Source organism: Staurois parvus, unplaced genomic scaffold (assembly GCF_062004578.1).
Source record: "Staurois parvus isolate SC_StPar_1 unplaced genomic scaffold, SC_StPar_1.0 ptg000188l, whole genome shotgun sequence".
Classification (NCBI taxonomy): Eukaryota; Metazoa; Chordata; class Amphibia; order Anura; family Ranidae; genus Staurois; species Staurois parvus.
In genome coordinates this window covers 1,018,915-1,039,768 of record NW_028317984.1, presented here as the reverse complement: position 1 = coordinate 1,039,768, position 20,854 = coordinate 1,018,915, and the positions used below count along the sequence as shown (strand labels likewise).

The 20,854-nt window shown below is 44.0% G+C and overlaps 1 protein-coding gene across 1 annotated transcript in view; it reads left to right on the top strand.

Annotated features, from left to right (window-relative positions):
• Positions 1 to 20,854, top strand: part of LOC149462014 (platelet-activating factor acetylhydrolase 2, cytoplasmic-like) — a 94,583-nt gene that overhangs the window by 44,776 nt on the left and 28,953 nt on the right. Inside the window, exon 6 of the mRNA XM_089677573.1 lies at positions 4,355 to 4,468. Coding sequence (XP_089533699.1) covers positions 4,355 to 4,468 — 114 coding nt within the window. The remainder of the gene's footprint in view (positions 1 to 4,354; positions 4,469 to 20,854) is intronic.

The following is a 20,854-nucleotide window of genomic DNA, read 5'->3' as shown; positions in this document are numbered from 1 at the left end:
CAGGGGGCTTCACTAGCTGCTTGTTGGGGTTCAGTCTTTTTTTATTTTTACTCATTGGGGCCAGCAAATTTACTCGCTCAGCAGATGCGCTTTTGCTAAGCGTTAAAGGAGCCCAATACTCCCATTTCCTGACGAGCACCCAATTGGTGCATTTTTTATCACAACAAGTAGATTGTCATGAGGGACAAGTAGATTGGGACCCCTATTTAGTCCCTTGGGCAAGTAGTTGTAAGCTGTTAATTACTACTATTTCCTAATTCAGCTTTACAATGTTTAAACTGCATACTGTTGTTTTTTTTATTCAGCAGGCTTGACTGCAGTTCCTCTTTAAATTTTGTTTTTTTCATACTGTCACCAGACCAGTACAGCATTATCATATGACTGGTGTAGTGGTAATCAGAAACACTGAGTAATAACAGTATGTGTAAAAAAAAAAAAAAGGAAGTATTATTTTTTTTTTAAGTTTTTTGTTTGTACATACTGTGACCAGAGCAGTATAGTGTAACCATAGTGCCGCTGTACTGCTCTGGGAAGGTGCTCAGGATTTGTTTTTTTACACTATGATTGCTTATTATGGTTATTATCACTGTTATAAACAATCATTTTCATGTATTGAATCTATTCATGTGCCATTGTGTACAATTGTGATAGTTGTAATTGGCCACAGCTATCACATGATACAGGGAGCTGTGATTGGACCTGTCAGTACCATGTTTTCACTGTACCAAATCACAGAGATCATAATAGTACACAATGAATGGCTATGATTGAAAGCCATTGTGTATTATTGGCATGTGATCGCTGTAATTGGTGAGGTTTGGGCGGTGGAATTCCCCAATCTGCAGCCACACATAACTGGTGACATCATTGATCTAATGTGGCCACATGGTCATATTTGCACAGTCTCATTGACCGAATATGGCCATGTTAGGTTAATGATGCATCCCTTCCCCACACCTGCATGTAACAAAAGGGAAGCGATGCTAGCTATCATTGACCTAACTTGGCCATATTTTGTTCAATGAGGTCACCAGTATTCTCTTCCCTTTGTTATTTGAGGCCGCGGGATGGGGAATTCCACAACTGCAGCTAATTGGGCTGGTGGACTGTTATCATGCTACAATTTCCTGTGGTTTGGCCCAAACTGATTTTGACCCAAGCTTTGCTAATACTTTCTACTAACTAAGGTAGGCCCTAGAACTCCACTTCCCAAGAGCCCATCCCTACACACAGTGTGTGAGCAGGCACTTGGGAGTCAAGACAGCAGCTCTAATTTGCCTGTAAAGCAGTTGATGTATGCATGTGGAGTTGTACTGTGAGAAATGGTGGAATAGACAGAGATCTGTAACTGGGCAGGCAGGGCTAGCAACAGTGATTGAGATTGTAGCTCGTTAAAGGTACTATGTTGTCAGTCTAAGCAGGAATTTAGGAACATGCTGTATTTCTGGCAGCTCAGTAGGTATTTTTCTTTACTTTCAGCATTTAAGTTATAAAATGTGGGGAAATATATGTTGGCCAGATGTACAAAATATGCTTTTTGTAATTATTTTGCCCTAATATACAGTGTTAACGAGTGATCCAAGAATTAACATGCTAGAGAATCTTTCATGAACAATGCACAAATTACTGAGAACAATCAAATGGTAGAAACAGAGGGAGGAGAAGGAAAACAACAGTGGCTAAATAGTTAGCACTTCCACCTGGCAGCACTAGGGTCATTGGTCCAAATCCCAACCACGGTACCACCTGCCTGGAGTTTGCATGTTCTCCTTGTGCCTGCGTGGGTTTCCTCCCATACTCCAAAGACATGCTGGTAGGTTAATTGGCTCCAGTCTAAATTAGCCCTAGTATGTGGGTCTGGTATTAAAAATCCCATTTCAGTCTTTGCAGATGACACCAAGCTGTGCAGTGGAATAACTTCCTTACAGGATATCTCCAACTTACAAGTTGACCTCAATGCACTGTTTAATTGGGCAACTATGTGGCAAATGAGGTTTAATGTTGATAAATATAAGGTTATGTACTTGGGGGCTAAGAATATGCATGCATCATACATACTAGGGGGAGTACAACTGGGGGAATCAATGGTGGAGAAGGATCTGGGAGTTCTGTTAGATCACAAGCTTAATAATGGCATGCAATGCTAAGCTGCGGTTTCTAAAGTGAGCAAAATCCTCTCTTGTATTAAAAGAGGTAGAGTCTTCAGAGAAAGAGATATAATTTTACACCTCTACAAATCACTAGTAATTTATCATCTGGAATATGCAGTTCAGTTTTGGGCACCAGTTCACAAAAAGAACATTGGGGGACCGGAAAAAGTACAGAGAAGGGTAACCAAACTGATGAGGCATGGAGGAGATCAGCTATGAGGAAAGATTAGAGGAACTGAATTTATTCTCTCTTGAGAAGAGGAGGTTAAGGGGGGATATGATCAACATGCATAAATACATCAGTGGTTCCTATAGTGAACTCGGTGTAGAGTTATTCACCCTGCTGTCATCACAGAGGACAAGGGGGCACTCCTTACGTTTGGAGGAAAAGAAATTTAATCTCCAAACATGGAAAGGTTTCTTCACAGTAAGAGCTGTGGAAATGTGGGATAGACTCCCTCAAGAGTTGTTTCTGGCCAGTTCAGTGGAATGCTTTAAAAAAGGCCTGGATTCTTTCTTGGTTACACAGAATATAACTAGATACTAACATTTATAGGTATAGTTGATCCAGGGAATATCCGATTTGCCTCTCAGGGGATCAGGAAGGAATTTTTTCCCCTGCAGAAGCAAATTGGATGCTTTGATGGGTTTTTTTGCCTCTGGATCAACTTTGGGTGTAGGATTATGACTTTTTTTTATGTTTTAATTTTTTTCTATGGTTGAACTGGATGTACTTGTGTCTTTTTTCAGCCAGACTAACTATGTAATTATGTGTATGTATGAATGTGAGTTAGGCACCTTAGATTGTGCTCTCCTTGATGGTTAGGAACTGATGTGAATGTTATATTTATATATATATATATATACACACACACGCTATATTGCCAAAAGTATTGGGACACCCCTCCAAATCATTGGATTCAGGTGTTCCAATCACCACCATGGCCACAGGTGTATAAAATCAAGCACCTAGGCATGCAGACTGCTTCTACAAACATTTGTGAAAGAATGGGTCGCTCTCAGGAGCTCAGTGAATTCAAGTGTGGTACCATGATAGGTTGCCACCTGTGCAATAAGTCCATCCATGAAATTTACTTGCTACTAAATATTCAACAGTCAATTGTTCGTGGCATAACAAAGTGAAAGCAACTGGGAACAACAGTAATTCAGCCAGGTAAAATGACAGTGCATGCTGAAGCGCACAGTGAGCAGAAGTCACCAACTGTCTACAAAGTCAATAGCTAAAGACCTCCAAACTTCATGTGGCCTTCATATTAGTACAACACTGTGTAGAGCTCTTCATGGAATGGCTTCCATGGCCGAGCAGCTGCATCCAAACCTTATATTACCAAGTGCAATACAACGTGTTGGATGCAGTGGTGTAAAGTACGCCGCCACTGGACTCTAAAGCAGTGGAGACGTGTTCTCTAGAGTGACGAATCACTGTCTTGCAATCCAATGGTCATGTCTGGGTTTGGTGGCTGCCAGGAGAACTGTACTTGCCTGACTATATTGTGCCAAGTGTAAAGTTTAGTAGAGGGGGGATTATGATGTGGGGTTGTTTTTAAGGGGTTGGACTTGGCCCCTTAGTTCCAGTGAAGGGAACTCTTAAGTTGTCAGCATACCAAGACATTTTGGACAATTTCATGCTCCCAACTTTGTGGGAACAGTTTGGGGATGGCCCCTTCCTGTTCCAACATGACTGTGCACCAGTGCACAAAGTAGAGTCCTTAAAGACATGGATGAGCGAGTTTGGGGTGGAGGAACTTGACCGGCCTGCACAGAGTCCTGACCTCAACCCGATAGAACACATTTGGGATAAATTAGAGTGGAGACTGTGAGCCAGGCCTTCAGTGCCTGACCTCACAAATGTGCTCCTGGAAGAATGGTCAAACATTCCCTTAGGCACACTTCTAAACCTTTATGGACAGCCTTCCCAGAAGAGTTGAAGCAGTTATAGTTAATAAAGGGTGGGCCAACTCAATATTGAACCCTACGGACTGTGATGCCATTAAAGTTCATGTATGTGCAAAGGCAGGTGTCTTAGCATTATGTAAACTGATGGCACTATAAAAGTACCTGTAATAAAATAAATAATAATGAATGCCTGCTAGTAGAAAATGTATAGTAATGTTCTTTAATTGTTATGTGTTCAGTTCACTAACAAAATATAATACTTTGCATAAAATAATTTTTATTATTAGGTTCATCAAAGAGCAAGTGAATGCGTCAGAGCTGTGAGAATTCTACGGGACATAGACATGGGGAGGGCAGCAACCAATACCCTGGATCCAGATTTCAATCTGGAATTTCTAAAGGTACTTATTTTAATAATTAATGTCAAACATTGCTATGCTTGAAGACTTCAGGTGGTTTTTTACAGTTTAGTAGAAATACAGTTAAAAGGTTTAAGCATGTCACTATTAATAAAACGGCTCCATTACAGGAATCCTATATTGAAAAAAATATAGGGGCTGTCATTGCTGATATCCTTTAAAAAATACTAATTTTCTGCTCTCTCTCTCTGGCTTTAATACTTTATGGGGGTATTTACTAAAACTGGAGCATGCAAAATCTGGTGCAGCTCTGCACAGAAACCAGTCAGCTTCCTGGTTTTATTGTCAAAGCTTAAAGTGTTACTAAATTCACAACAGTAAAATCAGTTTGTATATGCAGTAAAGCATTCTTGTTATACTCACTGCTGAAGGGGTTAGTCTTACACATTGTGTAAAAAGGCTGTTTGATCCTGCCTTCTCTGATCCTCTCCTGCTTCCAGAGTCCCTAATCCTTCTGCTGATAACACAAAGCCCTAGGAGGAACTCTGCACATACTCAGTTTGGTGTGTATTGCTCAAGTTTTTTTTCTTGGGGGGGAGGGTGCATGTGATCAGCACAGGGCCAATCAGTGCTGTCCAGACAGAGGGTTGGGGTCATGCAGCCTCATGAGAGACAGTCAGAGGAGAATGAAAACTCCTCCTACAAGCTTTGACCAGTGCTCGGCTGGACACTGAAAGAAGACTGCTATATACTGCTAATGAGAAAAGGTATTTAGCAGTTTATATGTACTACAGTTATTGCATTTCCATATTCTGTGTTCTGTGGGAGACCAAATATAGTGAAAGCAGGGTCCTGGGTTTAGTAACACTTTCATTGAACAAGCTGAAGTTAGAAGCTGGTTGGCTAACATGCAAAGCTGCATCAGATTTGAGTGCTCCCGTTTTAGTAAATCTACCCCTGTGAATCCTTATTTTGGACAAGTGTGCAGCTGATGAAGTCAGAACTTATGATCTGCATACTTTTTCTGGGTCATTAATTCAGTACTGAAGCCAGTGGATCAGTGAGACTGCTGGGCCGAAAGTCCACGATGGCAGTCTAGATTTCTCTCTTTCTACAGAATTCTATCAGAATTCAGTGTGTGTGTGTGTATATATATATATATGTATATATATATATATATATATATATATATATATATATATATATATATATAAATAATATTAGTTTTTTCATCCTGAAGTTGCTTCTGTTTTTTATACTTGCTTTTTAAGGGCCACATACTTTGTTATAAAGTATATATAAAGTATATATAAAGGAATATATATGAAACAAATGTATTTCTGAGTGTTAACATTTCTGTTAATGGACTAATGAATTTCCTCCTCCATTCATTGTATCTCTGTCCCAAGGTCTTCTTTCACTCTCCCATACTCCATTCATCCTATTCAGCTTATACATGCTATATTTTCATTTTTCATGTTTCCATGGTCACTACCATCCTTACATTTCTAAATGCTCATTAACCTCCATCTTTATGCATATGCCTACTTGTCTCGTTCATTAGCCAATGTCTGCTACCCTTCTTTATTCTATTAGTAGGCACTATCCAACCTATCTTCACTGAAATTATTTTGAGGCTAAGAAAATAAATACCCATACAAACTTATTTGATAAAAAGGTCCTTTCTATTTTACTTCAATATGTTTGCAAGATAGCCGTGTCTGAATTCAATCTCTGACCAGTAAACTACCATTGAATTGGATCAAAATGTATTATGGAGTCCTCATCCTCTGTTACTCATGATATCTCATGGGTAACCTCATACCCCCACAAAACCAATCCTTCAAGGTCAGATTATGGCAGTAAAAAATAAGCTTGTGGTGTTTACTTCTATTATATGACTGTTTACTTTATTATATGAATGTTACTTTATCCATAAATAACACATGCACAGGAAGATACACTTTCAGTGAATGTTTGGTGACTGTAACATTTACTGCTTTCTAAATGTAACCCTTAGAATGTACCTGTAGTTGTGTTAAAGCCGAACTCTATGCAAACAGCTGAAGTACTGTACATATGAGGAAGCTGTTCTACCTAACAAATTATTTGTATTTATGTTCATCCAATTTTGAGATATACACAGCCCTGATAGAAAGTACAGTCTGGCAGCTGACACACTTTTTCTATTACAGTTAAAGTGGATCTAAAGCAGCTATAGGTTCCCAGGGCTCTTCCCACAATGTGCAAGTATGCAAAACATTATGGCAGACTTGCTTCCCAAAGGCCTTCCTCCAGTGATGCAAGATCCACACTCCCCCCCTTTTCACTCTGTCACAGTCACTATCATCTCCACCAGGTCTTCTTTTGATTCAGGAGTCTTCTTTCCTCCCTATTAGTCAGAAATAGAAATAAAGTTATGTCAAATCTCTACCCACAGCGTGCTGATTGGACTGTAAAGGAGCAGTAGAAGATAGATGAGGTTATTTGTCTGCTCATTCTACTCCCTCTTCAATCAGTTTTCTTGTCAACACATTAGCACTGCAACACAACTACACAACAGTTCTGTGTGCTGCTTCTCCCTTCTCCAGTCCGAGTGCTGCTGTATTGGGTAGTTGATATCAATTTTAATTCAGTTAACTGCATTTAAAAATACATTTACTGATTGAATACTGACTTTTAAATCTGCCTGAAGTCCTGTTTTGAGTAAAGTATATTGACATGAGCCACCCTTTGTGTTGGGGTTCATAGGATGCAATGGAAGAAAATTCATGCACCAATATTCATTATTTCATCAAAGTGCCAGTGTGCACAACCCTTACACATTTATTTAAAGGTTTCATTTAGTTTTAGCAAGTCTCAAGATGGTTTACTTAGCTTTGTAAACCAGCTATTTCAACATGAATGGTCTGGGGGGCCCCCAGTGGTGGAGGGTGGGAGGACATCCTGTGTGCTCTCAGTTGAAAAACTTGCATTGAAGTTAGCTGTGGGTGATTAACCCTCGGCTTTTTCTGGCATTCCAATGATACAGAAATTATTTTGTAGACGATTTTCCAAGTCCTCAATGCAAAGCATGTCATCCTCAATCACATACACATGCCCTTCTAACACATTGGCCTTTTCACAGATTTTGTTTTCATATCATACCTAATTAACTGTATATATTTAATGCCTTTAAATGAATCTGTAGGAGTACTGAGAGATGCCCCACAGGTATGAACTGGCACTAAAACCTCTGTTATTGTAGGCGTATTTTTTCCTACAGCAGCCTGTGTTTGTGGAGCAGTGTCATGTACAAAAGCAGTACCTCCATATTGTCCATTCACAAATCCTGGCTGTTTTTATGGTGTACAATCTGGTAGCACCAGAGGGCAATGCTGGGACCAGTCTGTTGCTGGAGTGTGAGCATAGTGTTCCAACCTTGCATCGACCTTCCTTTGCTTGTCCCTCTGTTACTGTGGAGAGAGGGAGTTGCCACACGCTCAGATTGTGTCTTTATTCTTTTGGCCATCATCTCCCGTTAGAATAGTGTCTTGTTGCAAGTTCGGTTATAGGGAGGGAGGCAGTTTGCAGGAAATCTGGCAGAATATCTCCAATGCAGGGGATCAGTGGAGCTCTTTACAGAAGTGCGTGCCTAAATGGACAGCAAAGCCACACTTCCATCAGTGTACTCACTTTAACATAATTGCAGGCTACATTATTCTCCAGCTGTTCTTCATATTATCAGTCAGGATGTTCCTAGGCAAACAAAACCATTCTGCCATGAAAGAAGCATCCTATGTGTTTACTTTGAATTGTTGAATTAAAAATTAAATACATTGCAGAACATTTTTTTTCAGTGACACAACTTGGTTGACAGTTCTAGTACACTGCATATCATATACATTATCCTGAGAAAATGCAGTATTTTTCCATTGCTTCTCTGTTAACAGAAATCTAGGGCAGACATAATGCATTCACGCTTAAACAGATAATTTTTTTCTTTGTTTTAACCACTTGCCTACCGGGCACATATACCCCCTTCCTGCCCAGGCCAATTTTCAGCTTTCAGTGCTGTCGCACTTTGAATGACAATTGCACAGTCATGCAACATTGTACTCATTAAATTTGTATCATTTTTTTGAGACAGATAGAGCTTTCTTTTGGTGGTATTTAATCACCTCTGGGTTTTTATTTTTCTAAACAAACCAAAAACAACTGAATATTTTGAAAAAAAGTTTCTTAGTTTTTGTTACAAAATTTTGTAAATAAGTGATTTTTCTCCTTCGCTGATGTGCGCTAATAAGGCTGCAGTGATGGGCACTGATAGGCACTGATGAGGAGGCACTGATGGGCATTGACAGGCATCACTGATGGGCACTGAAAGACAGCACTCATATATGGCACTGATAGGCGGCACTGGTAGGTGGCACTGACTGGCACTGTTAGGTGGCACTGACGGGCACTGATAGGCAGCACTGACGGGCAATGATAGGCGGCACTGATGCGCACTGATAGGCGGCAACGTCTGGCACTGATAGGTGGAACTGAAAGGCAGCTCAGATGGGCACTGATATGTGGCATTGATGTGGCACTGATGGGCACTAGCAGGTGGCATTGATGGGCACTGACAGGTGGCACTGATGGGGCTACACTGACCATCAGGGCACAATGATCATCAGTGCCCTGTTGATCAGTGTACATGTCCCCTCTGAGTAATGCCGATTACCTGCTCACTCTCCTCATGAGCTGTCAGCGTAACAGCTCATGAGGAGAGGAATGCTGATAACCGGCATTTCCTTATTTTACATGTGATCAGCTGTGATTGGACACCACTGATCACATGACAGAGCCGACGTCATCGGTCCTTTCAGTTAATCGGTGATCCGCTGTGTCCCAGGGACACAGCGCAGCACCGATCGGTGCGCACGCACAGTTAGAGTGGGAGGATGTCATATGACGTCCTCCCAGAACAAGAGAACCGCCTTGCACCCGTCATTTCCTTATATGGCGGGAGGGAGGCGGTTAAACCAATCTTTTATTTTTAGGGAGGTTAGTTCAGACCAAATCTGATCTTTCTATGCACTACCACAACACATGCAATTTACAAATCACACCTGAAGTCGCATCTAATGTATTTCTGTGGCGCTGTCTTAATAAGTGTGATTTCAGGTAGTGCAATTTGAAAAATAGTTCCTGCATTACTTTTTTACCACTTCAGTGTGATTTAACTCCGATAGACTATAAGGTAAATGGCACTGAAATTACACCTGTGTCTATATCGGCGCTACTTTGAAGTCGCGCTTTAAATGGGACCAAATCGCACCACTTTGAAATCACATTCGGGCTTCAGTAGGGTTGCACCGATACCATTTTTTTACATATAAAAATGAATGGCTCAAATCACACTGCAAATCGCACTGCACCCACAGGGAAACCGCATACGATTTGAACAGAGATCACACTGCTACTTCAGCTGAAGTAGTGCAATTTCAGTTCAAATCGCATTCGATTCTTTGCAGTGTGTTTTGAGCCCATTCATCGCAAAGGTATGTGTTTCAGGTATTGGAACATTTGCAGGAGTAGGAGTACTCGTGCAAATGCTTAGTATCGGCACCAGTATCGGTGCAACCTTAGTTTTGAGGTAAGCTTTTCATTATGTGCTAGTATTCAATGCATGCTAGCACATTATGCCATTACCCTGTAGGGATGAAAGTTTTTTTTTTGTTTTTTTTTTTCTTTTTGCAACTTTACAACCGCTATAAGTTTAGGATTTTCCAGAACACCCAGATCCTTCTTGACTCCCCCAGTTGTTTCCCCCAAGCTCATAACTTTACATTTATCAATGTTAAACCTCATTTGCTACATAGTTCCCAATCGAATAGTGAATTAAGGTCTGCTTGAAGGTTAGAAACAACCTTTAAGGCATTAAGGATGTTTTTCCCTTGCATAGCTTGGTATCATCTGCAATTACTGAATTGGTACTTTTTTGTATTTCAATGGTTTTTATTAATTTTAAACAGTATAAAACAGAGGCAACAAAACACGCCCACGCAGGGGCTATCAATTGCACCGATAGAAAATGCATAATAGAGCAGACAACGCTCTAATTCCAATAAGGCAAAACGTATGCCCACGCAGGGGCTACCAATGGCACATAGGTTACAATAACATCAGTGAAACTCAGATTATCGCAACTAAAGACAGCTGTCCACTGTCACATCAAAACAAACAGAAAAGGAGAGAAGAGCAGAGAAGAAAGAAAGAGAAAGAAACAAAAAAAAAAAACAAAAACACACACCAAAGAGCAAGGGTCCAGGAGCGCCAATACAAAACTCCATCACCTCCCTATACTGGCCGGGGGGAAAGGCATATTGCAACCACGGCTCCCATATTTTCAAAAATTTATGTTGAGAGTTGTTGCATATACTCGAAATCTGTTCATTGAGCATCATAGTAGTCATACGATCCAGCACCCCCTGAAAAAGTACAAACGGACTCTTCCAGGCCTGAGCAATAGTCCTAGTGGCCGATAAAAACAAATAGGAAGCCAACCGCTGCTGACGAGCCAAGAGGCCCGGTATGGGGCAATGAAGCAAAGCATACCGAGCATCCCGGCGTATGGAGAGATGAAACAAAGTGAAAAGGAGGCCAAACACACGAGACCAAAAACGAACCAATCTCGGGCATGACCACCAGATATGCAGTACATCGCCACGATGGCCACAACCCCGAAAACATCAATCACTACAGGCAGGGTTATCCTGGGCCAAACGAACCGGCACCCAATACCAACGAAACAATACCTTATAGGCTGCTTCCAGCGTGGTCGTATTAAACGAATATTTAGCAATGAGTGACCAGGCTTTATTCCAGTCCTCCCGATCCACAGCCACTCCCAGGTCGCGTTCCCACTGAACTACATATGAAAGAGAAGTGTGCGACGAGCATCTGTTCAAAGCTGCGTAAAGAAGGGAGATAAGGCCCGGGGCGCCCGGACGCTGCTGGCAAAGCCGTTCAAAGGCAGATTTCTGATATGGGAAAGCAGAAGTGGCCCTCAGCAAGAGTAGCCAGTGCCGCAATTGAAGGTACCAAAAAAATTCCGCTGGGGGAACATCCCGAGACTCTCGGAGGACATTCCAGGTGGGAAAGGACCGAAAAATCAAAAAGTGTTGCACCTGTGAGAAACCATGAGCCACCCACCAAGAAAATGCCCTCGGGTGATCTAGTCCCGGCGGGAAAAGAGGGTTATTAACGATTGGAAGCAAGGGAAAAAAGGGTAACATCAGGCCACTGGAGTAACGTACCGAGTCCCAGACTCGTAGGCCATGGAGCAACATCGGACTCAGCGCCATAGGGCGCAGGGCAGGGGGAAGCCATAGAAGTGTCGACAGTGCGATAGGGGCACAATTAGATAGTTCCAGCAGGACCCAGAGAGGAACATCGGAGGAAGCGTGCAACATAGACAGCGGGGCAATTTGGCTCGCCTGATAATACTTAGTTACATTGGGTACCCCAAGAACACCTTGGAGTCTATGAGCAAAGAGCGTATTTCTAGAGACTCTGAGATGCTTATTGGCCCAGATAAAACGCATAAACTTCGCCTGAAGCAACCGAAGAAAATGAGGGGGAACCCGCACTGGGAGGGTGCGAAAATAATATAACAATTTCGGCAAGATGGTCATTTTCACTGAATGAACCTGTCCTATCCAAGACAGGTGCGGAAATTGCCAGGAATGCATAAGAGAAGATAAGGAGCTAAGCAAAGGATAATAATTTGCAGCAAAAAGGGAGTCATAGGTGGGGGTCAAGTGAATGCCCAAGTATTCAAGAGAAGAGGAAGCCCACCGGTAAGGGAAGTGGGATTGTAGGCGCGAAACCAAATCTGAAGCCAAAGTAATATTGAGAGCAACGGTTTTATCCAAATTAATACGTAGACCCGAGATCAAGGAGAAGCGCTCAAGAACCCGTTGCAAATTAGGAAGCGTCGTCAGAGGATTAGTAAGGGTCAAGAGGGCATCGTCCGCAAAGAGGCTCAGCTTAAACTCCCGTCCCGCGTATGGAACCCCCGATACATTGCAGTCGGTCCGGAGCGCTAAAGCCAGTGGCTCAAGCGCCAGGACAAAGAGCGCCGGGGACAGCGGGCAGCCCTGCCTCGTCCCTCGCCCAACAGGAAAGGGATCCGAGAAATACCCAGCGTATTTAACGGAAGCCGAAGGAAAGGAATACAAGGCTTGAATCCAAGAGAGAATAGAATCCCCGAAACCCCAGTGAGACAGCACAAACCGCAGATATTCCCAGGATAGGGAATCAAAAGCTTTATATATGTCCCAGGACAGTAAGAAACCTGGGATTTTCCGTTGTTGCAGAAAATGTATAAGATGGACCACCTTACGGACGTTATCACCCGCCTGCCTCCCGGGGACGAACCCTACTTGGTCCCTGTGGACCAAGCTACACAAATATTTATTGATGCGAAAACTAAGGATCTTGCCCAATATCTTCAAGTCTTCATTAAGAAGAGAGATGGGCCGGAAGGCTTGCGGTTCCTGGACATCATCAGTCGTCTTAGGAATCACAGAGATATGTGCCCTAAGTGCGTCCGGAGAGGGCAAGGAGCCCTGTCGTAACTCATTAAAGTAGGCAGCTAAAAAGGGCGCCAATAGGGCTGAGAATTTTTTATAATAGAGACCGGAGAAGCCGTCTGGACCTGGGGCCGCGGTGGACCGTAAAGATTTGATTGCTTGTAGCACTTCCGGTACGGTGACACCTGCGTTGAGGGCCGCCTGTGCTGCCTCGGTTAATCCAGGAAGATGGAGGTCCTGAAAGAATGCCTCTGCCTGGGCCACAGGGAAGGGATCTGGGGCAGCATAGAGACACGAAAGGAAGTCCGAGAATCGGGAAACAATCTGCTGGGGATTAGAAGTACAGCCACCCGTGGAAAGTCGAAGCCGAATCGGTTTATGGGGTTTCCCCACAGAATTGAGTTTCCTGGCTAGCATGGGATCGGGCTTATTAGCACAGGAATAGAATTTATGTTTGGTCCAACGCAAGGCCCGTTCCGCCTCCGAAGAGGCAAGGAGGTCCAATTCTGTCGCCAGAGCGTCCCGAGTGCGTTTATGGGCCACGGATGGAGATGACTTCCAACGCGCATCCGCAGAGGCCAGGAGAGAATGAAGCTCCAAGAGTCGGCGTTCCTGCTCCCGCTTCCGGACTGCAGCCCGCTGTATAACATGACCCCGCACCGTGGCCTTATGTGCTTCCCATAGGGGCACTGCTGAAGAGACCGATCCTGAGTTTTCCGCAAAGTATGTCCGTAAGAAGAATTCTATTTCTTGGCAGGTAGCCTGAGTGGTCAGTAAAGAGTCATTGATGCGCCAATGAAAAGGGCGTCGTTCTGACCCAGAAAGGGCAAGGAGGAGTACCAAAGGATCATGGTCTGACCAGGGTGAGGAGGGAATAGTTATCCGCCGGACCGAGGGGAGTTGCTGGACCTGCATGAATATATGATCAATTCTACAAAAACTGTCATGAGGATTAGAATAGAACGTAAAGTCGCGTTCAGTTGGATGAAGTTCCCTCCAGACGTCCGCTAGCCCCGCCGTCCGCAAAAGAGAGCGCATACGTTCCTCCAGCACCAAGTCATGAGAGGGAGTTGCTCCCTGTGCGTAGCGCCTATCCAGTGTGGAATCCAAGGTAACATTCGAATCCCCCATAACAAGAAGAAGACACTTAGAGTGTTGAGAAACAATGGTGCAAAGATGCGAAAAGAATTTATGCTGGAAACGGTTAGGCGCGTAGTAAGAGACAAAGGTAACCTCCTGGTCCCAGAGGGTGCCTTGCAGAAGCAAATACCTGCCCGTGGGGTCTGCTATATTCCGAGCACAGACAAAGGGGAGATTGCATTTAAAAGCTATCAGAACACCCCGACGCTTCTCAGGAGCCAAGGCCGTGTAAAAGATGGGATAGTGAGGTGAAAGATAACGCGGAGCGGAGGACTGAGAAAACCTGGTCTCCTGTAGACATACCACATCAATTTGTTGCGACTTGAGGTGATGAAAAACTTTAGCCCATTTCTGAGGCGAATTGAAGCCTTGACTGAATTGGTACTTTTAATCCCAGATTCTATATAATTTAGAAATACAGCATAGAAAAAAGTAAGGGTCCCAACACTGATCCTTGGGGCACATCACTAATAACCCTAGACCATTCAGAGTATGAATCATTAATCACTACTCTCTGAATACCATCTTTTAGCCAGTTTTCTATCCATTTACATACAGATTTTTATATTCTTGTAGACATCAACTTGCACATTAGCCATGTGTGGGGAACTATGTCAAGTGCTTTTGCAAATTCCAAGTATCCTTCATCCACAGCCACTCCTTTGTCCAAGTGTTCACTTGCTTCCTAATAGAGAGAAAACATATTTGTTTGCTAACTTCAGTCTTTCATTTTTTCATGCTGCTTCATGTTCCTTTAAAAAATGTAAAACTTTTAGAAGCTACTCTAGTGCAAGACTCACCATTCCAGGTAGGTTATAAGGGTGGTGATAAGAGTAGTAGTGAGAGAGCTGTAAACCCAGCCATTACTGACTTTAGCTGCATGCCCTATGAAGTACAGTAGTTCCTCGTCAACGATCACAGACACTGAAGTTGAATTTCAACCATTTGATTACAAGCACCTGCTGTTTGTTTACATCAGCCAACTTTCTGCTGCTAGAGAAAATAAAGAGGGAGAATTTCCAGTACCTTTTTTATGAGCTTTTAAGATTGATTTCTCCACAATGACTACTGTACATCTACAGAGGTCAGTCTAGGCTTGTTTAAAGTGAAGTTTGAAGTGGTTGTAAAGGGTTTTTTCTTTTTATTAAAGGGCTGTAAAGGTGGTGTGTAAAGGCTATGCTTACCTGCTCTGTAGAATGGTATTGCACAGAGCGGCCCCAAACCTCCTCTTCTGTGGTCCTATGCCAGCGCTTTTGGCTCCTCCTCTTATGTATGTGCCCCATAGCAAGCCCCTTGCTATAGGGGCACACCAGCCAGCTCACTCCCGAGCTGGGCTGTGTGCATCTATAGACACACACAGCACAGGTCTTCCCTGCCCCCCTCTCTCTGCTCACAGGATTTGATTGACAGCAGCAGGAGCCAGTGGCTCCCGCTGCTGCCTCTGTGTCCACTATGAACAGAGAGAGAGGAAATAGGCACAGCATTGGATTGAGATAGAATTTTTATATATATATAAGGTTGGTGAGGGTGCAGTATGAACACTGGGACATTTGTTACCTTAACACAGGGAATTCATTACTATACACATTAAAGATTATTAACAGTAACAATTCCATTCTTACCTTGTTTATTGTGATATCATGTTTCATATAAAATGGCTAATTTCTATACTATAGCATTCAGAGAATACGTACAGAAGAAGGGTGGCACCACTATATCTTCTTGAGCACCACTCATTAACCTTTGTGAATCTGTCACTGTAGATTTTTTTAACTGTCTTGACATGTGACCTACAACCTGATATTTCAAACCACTTGTACCTAGGGTTGCCACCTCATCCCCTTTAAAAAGCGAACACACAGTAATCACACAGGTTCTGAGGCTAATTTAATGCAGATAAGGCACTAAGTGAGTTTAATTACCACCTTAATCAGCCACTGAACCTCTGTAATTAATATGTGTTTGGTTTTAAAGGAATGAGGTGGCAACACCAGAGCTCCTGGGCTACTTGTAGTGGCTAATTAACCCCTATCTCACCGACTGCCTCCCGGCCTTTTAAGATCATGTGACCGCTGTGATTGGCTGTCATAGCGGTCACATGATCGGAAAGCTTACAATTGCGAGTATACATCTGGAGCTTACCGATCCCTGATGGATGTCGTGCAGGGAGTGCATTCTCTGCATGGTGAGTTGTTTATATGCAGCCGCTCGGCGTTAAGGCCCACCCCAGCCAAGCGGCCGCATATATGCATATGGCTAAGGCCATCTTATTAGCACTATGAGCCCATGGGCAAAGTAATGTACTGAGGCCCCTACCAGCCTGCCCTAATTTACACACCTACTCTCAAGAGTTAAAGTATAAGTAGTTGATATAACTAAACATATATTTTTTGTACTTTCAATAAAATTGATTTTAAACAATAAGAAAACATGCCAATCAAACACTAATCAACAAAAAGGGCACAGTATGGAGGAGGCAGAAGGGCACAATGCTGGGATCAGGAGGGCACAGTACAGGTTCTGGGATTTCCCAGACCATCTCGGGACAGCACAGTAAAAAGCATTGCTGTGAGAGTGACTAATGTCTTTACCTCCCACGGAGGTGTACCTTTTAATAGGAGTGTATATAGATAAAAACATCCAGAAATTCTGGTAGCAAGGGCAAGGTGTGTGAACTGTCTGCTCCTCAAGTGTAACAAGGGAGAGAGTGCTCCGTGAACAGCTGGAGTCGCCGGAGCTCGTGATGTCCCGGAACTGATGTCATCGTGATCTCGGAGGAATCGGAAGGAGGATCCTGCCTTGGAGCCGGTAACCTAGACAGTGCGTTTCGTGTGCATACGCCTTATCAAGTCTAGGAACGATTGGTTACCAGCCATTTTTTTAGGGAGTTTGACAGGCACGGAGGCCAGACAGGGACAAAATGGAAGAGAACAAAGATCGGAACGGATCGGAAACCCTGGTTCTGGGCTCCATGAAAAGGCCTCTATGAAAAGGCCTGCACACACCTGTGCAATCAGTCTCCTGGCCATTCCCAAAACCTGGTCCCAGGATTGGAGATTTCATCCCTCCCAAATCACTTTGAAATATCCAGGCTCCAGGTCCCAAAGTGGATCTTACAAACAAATGAGGAAAGTGAAAAGACATTTTCCTCTGTATCAAACACTTACCCTGGAGCCCCTCAACCTGCCTTGTTGAGAATCCTGGGTTAAATAACCTTTCAACATCGTGACAGATCGCCACACTGTCACAATATGAATATTCGTTGATATTTTGATGACAGAACTGGCATTTTTAAGTGCAAAAAAAGAGGTTGCCTCACTTGCCAATTTATCACGCATGGCTGTTCTAACATCGTAGATCACAGAGGCAATGTTTTTCAGATCAGACAGTTCATCACTTGATCATGTCATCTACGTGCTGTCTTGTCCCTGTAAGCTACTGTATGTGGGTCGCACTACACGCCCTTTGCGTAAACGTATAGATGAACATCAGAGACTGAATTAAGGATGTTTGCAATAAATATAATGTTCCTCGCCATTTCTTACATGCCCATAATAAGGACTTTGGTTGCCTAGAGGTTATGGCGATCGAACATATAGAGAAAAGATCCCTAACAGACGAGAGGTTTTCTCTACTTTGCAAAAGGGAGACTTTCTGGATTTTTGAATTGGGCTCCATGACCCCCAATGGTTTGAACGAGGATCTAGAGATTCACAGTATTGTTTAATTATCATTAATTTCATCAAATTGCCCTATTTGTCAGTCACTTTATACCTTTTTCATCTTTTTTATTTTTTACTCTTTTACTTGGAGTTTAATCCTCTGGTCATGCTAAAGGTCTTTTAAATATTTATCAATGAACATCATACCTAGGATTATTATATGTTTTACAATTATGTGATATACAGTATTTTATATACATATTTTTCATCATTTTATCTATTAATCTATGACCATTTGTTGTTTATAGGATCCCTTGTGATTAAGATACTCTCCCTATAGAGTTATTGGGTGAGCAATAGTAGTAATGCTCCCATTAGAATTGTTTACCCATACAATAGTACATATATGTTTTTATATATTTTACTTGTTCCTAAAAACTTTCCTCTAAAAATTAGTGAATTAAGTTTTTTTAATTTTAATTCTGGTTTAAATTTTTAATTTTCTGTTCGTTTGTCATTTTAGAATTGGTGCACATCCTGTATTTTTGAATTGTATGCTATGCAGGGTGAACCGTCAGTTTCGGTCTTTGTTCTTCTCTGTTTTGTCCCTGTCCAGCCTCCGTGCCTGTCAAACTCCTTATAAAAATGGCTGGTAACCAATTGTTCCTAGACTTGATAAGGCGCATGCACGCAAAACGCGTTGTCTAGATTACCGGCCCAGTGTCAGGCTCCGCCCAGCGGGATCTCTAGTGGTCCACGGCACGGGGTTTCCCAGGACGCGGAGTCTAAGTCCCAGTCTGCCTTTTCACCAGAGCCCCTGATGGTGGGGATGGACTTGGTGCAAGACTGGAACCAGGTCGCGTCCCTGGGCACCCCCGGCGGTGGCAGAGGGGTCCCGCTGAGGGTATGTGCCCGGGATGAGTCTGCTGTGAAGGGGATGACAGACCCTGATCCGAGCGGGATGGATGGGATGACAGATCCCGATCCGAGCGGGATGGATGGACGACTGCTAGGAGTGAGCGAGGTCAGACTAGCCGGGTCGGTATCGTGCGGGCAGCGTGGTACAGAGGGAGCAAGCGGAGAATGGTCGGGGTCACAAGCCAGGTTCAGCAGGTAGCGGGCAGCTTGGTACAGAGAGTCGGTCAGAGGGATGGTCAGGAACGAGCCGGGGTCAGAGCAGGAGAGGGTCAGCGAAATCAGAACAGGCAGAGTTTGGCAACAAGGAAACGTACTAGCAGGAACACAGGAACAGGAACAAGACCTTGCGGCACTTTGGAAATGCACAGGGCAGATTTAAATAGGGCGCCCTGAGTTTCCATTGGCGCGGCCGCGATCGCTACTGCGCATGCGTGGCCGCCGCCGCGATCTCTGTATTCGCCGGCCAGGAAGAGTCGGCGATCTGCGCATGCGCGCGACGCTGAGCGGCCGGGATCCCTGACATTGCCCCCCTCCTACGGGCAGCCTCCGGATGCCCAACCGACCCCTTCCTAATGCCTGGTTCCGAAAAAATCTCTGCACAAGTCTTGGGGCGTGCACATTTTGGGCCGGCTCCCACGAATTTTCTTCCGCCCCATACCCTTTCCATTTCACCAGAAACTGAGTCTGGCCTCCCCTTTTCCTACAATCCAGGATAGCCTCAACTTCAAATTCCTCCTCCCCATCCACGTTTACTGCCTCCGGTGGTTTAGACCTTCGGTCCGGGAAGGGGTCTGGAGTTGCTGGTTTCAGTAGGGATACGTGGAAGACCGGATGAATCTTCATAGATTCAGGCAGAGCGAGCTCGTATGCTACCTCATTGATCCTGCGTTTGACCCGAAATGGACCCAGGAATTTGGGAGCCAATTTCTTCGATGGGCAGGACATCTTTAAATTTGTGGTGTACAACCAAACCTGGTCCTCCGGCCGCAAACTCAACTCCCCTCTTCTCTTTTTATCAAAAGCCCTCTTATTGCTCTCCTGGGCCTTTGCCATCGCCTCTTGGAGCAATTTGCTATTAGAGGATAAAAAGCTCAGCATGTCCTGCGTGGCCGGAACCGTGACTTCCGGAATCAAATCCGGCAAAAAAGTGGGGTGGAACCCATAATTTGCGAAAAAAGGAGCCTGGCCTGTAGCAGAATGACTCGCGTTATTATAGGCGAACTCCGCTAGCGGCAGGAGGGTCAACCAGTCGTCTTGGAGGAAGGTAGTGTAGCATCTGAGGTACTGTTCAAGTGTCTGATTCGTTCGTTCTGTCTGGCCGTTTGTTTGTGGGTGATATGCAGAGGACAATGACAGTTTAATCCCAAGCGTCTCACATAGAGCTTTCCAAAATCTAGACGTAAACTGAACCCCCCTATCTGACACAATATCCTTGGGGATTCCGTGGAGTCTTACCACTTCCCTGATAAAAACCTGTGCGGTCTCATGGGCTGTCGGTGTGTCCTTTAAGGGTACAAAATGAGCCATCTTGGACAACCGGTCTACGATCACAAAGATTGCTGTGTGTTCCTGGGAGGGGGGAAGCTCTACAATAAAGTCAACGGAGATCATGCTCCAAGGTCTGTCAGGTATTGGTAGTGGGCGTAATAGGCCCCAGGCCTTGTTTCTGGTAGTTTTATTCCTCTGGCACACAGTGCAAGTCTTAACATATTTCTCGCAATCCCTGGCCATAGTGGGCCACCAAAAGGTGCGTTGCAATAGTTCCAGGGTCTTGCGTATTCCAAAATGTCCCGCTAACGGGTGGTCGTGGCAGTATCCAAGTACCAAGGTACGGGTCTCCTCGGGAACTACAATCTGGCCTTCTTTCCAAAGAAGCCCCTCCCGATTCACTAAGGAAATACCGGGTGTGCCTGGCATGCCTATGGATGCGGTCTGCAGTCTGGAGCGGAGCTCAGATTGTAGGATCAAAAAGTTCCCTGAGGACAAGATTGTGTCGGGTCGGGGCGTCTCTTCAGGGTCCCCGAACATACGGGAAAGCGCGTCGGGCTTAGTATTCTTTGATCCTGGTCTATAGGTAATGTGAAAAGCAAATCGCGAAAAAAAAAGTGCCCACCTAGCCTGACGTGGTCTCAAGCGCTTTGCTG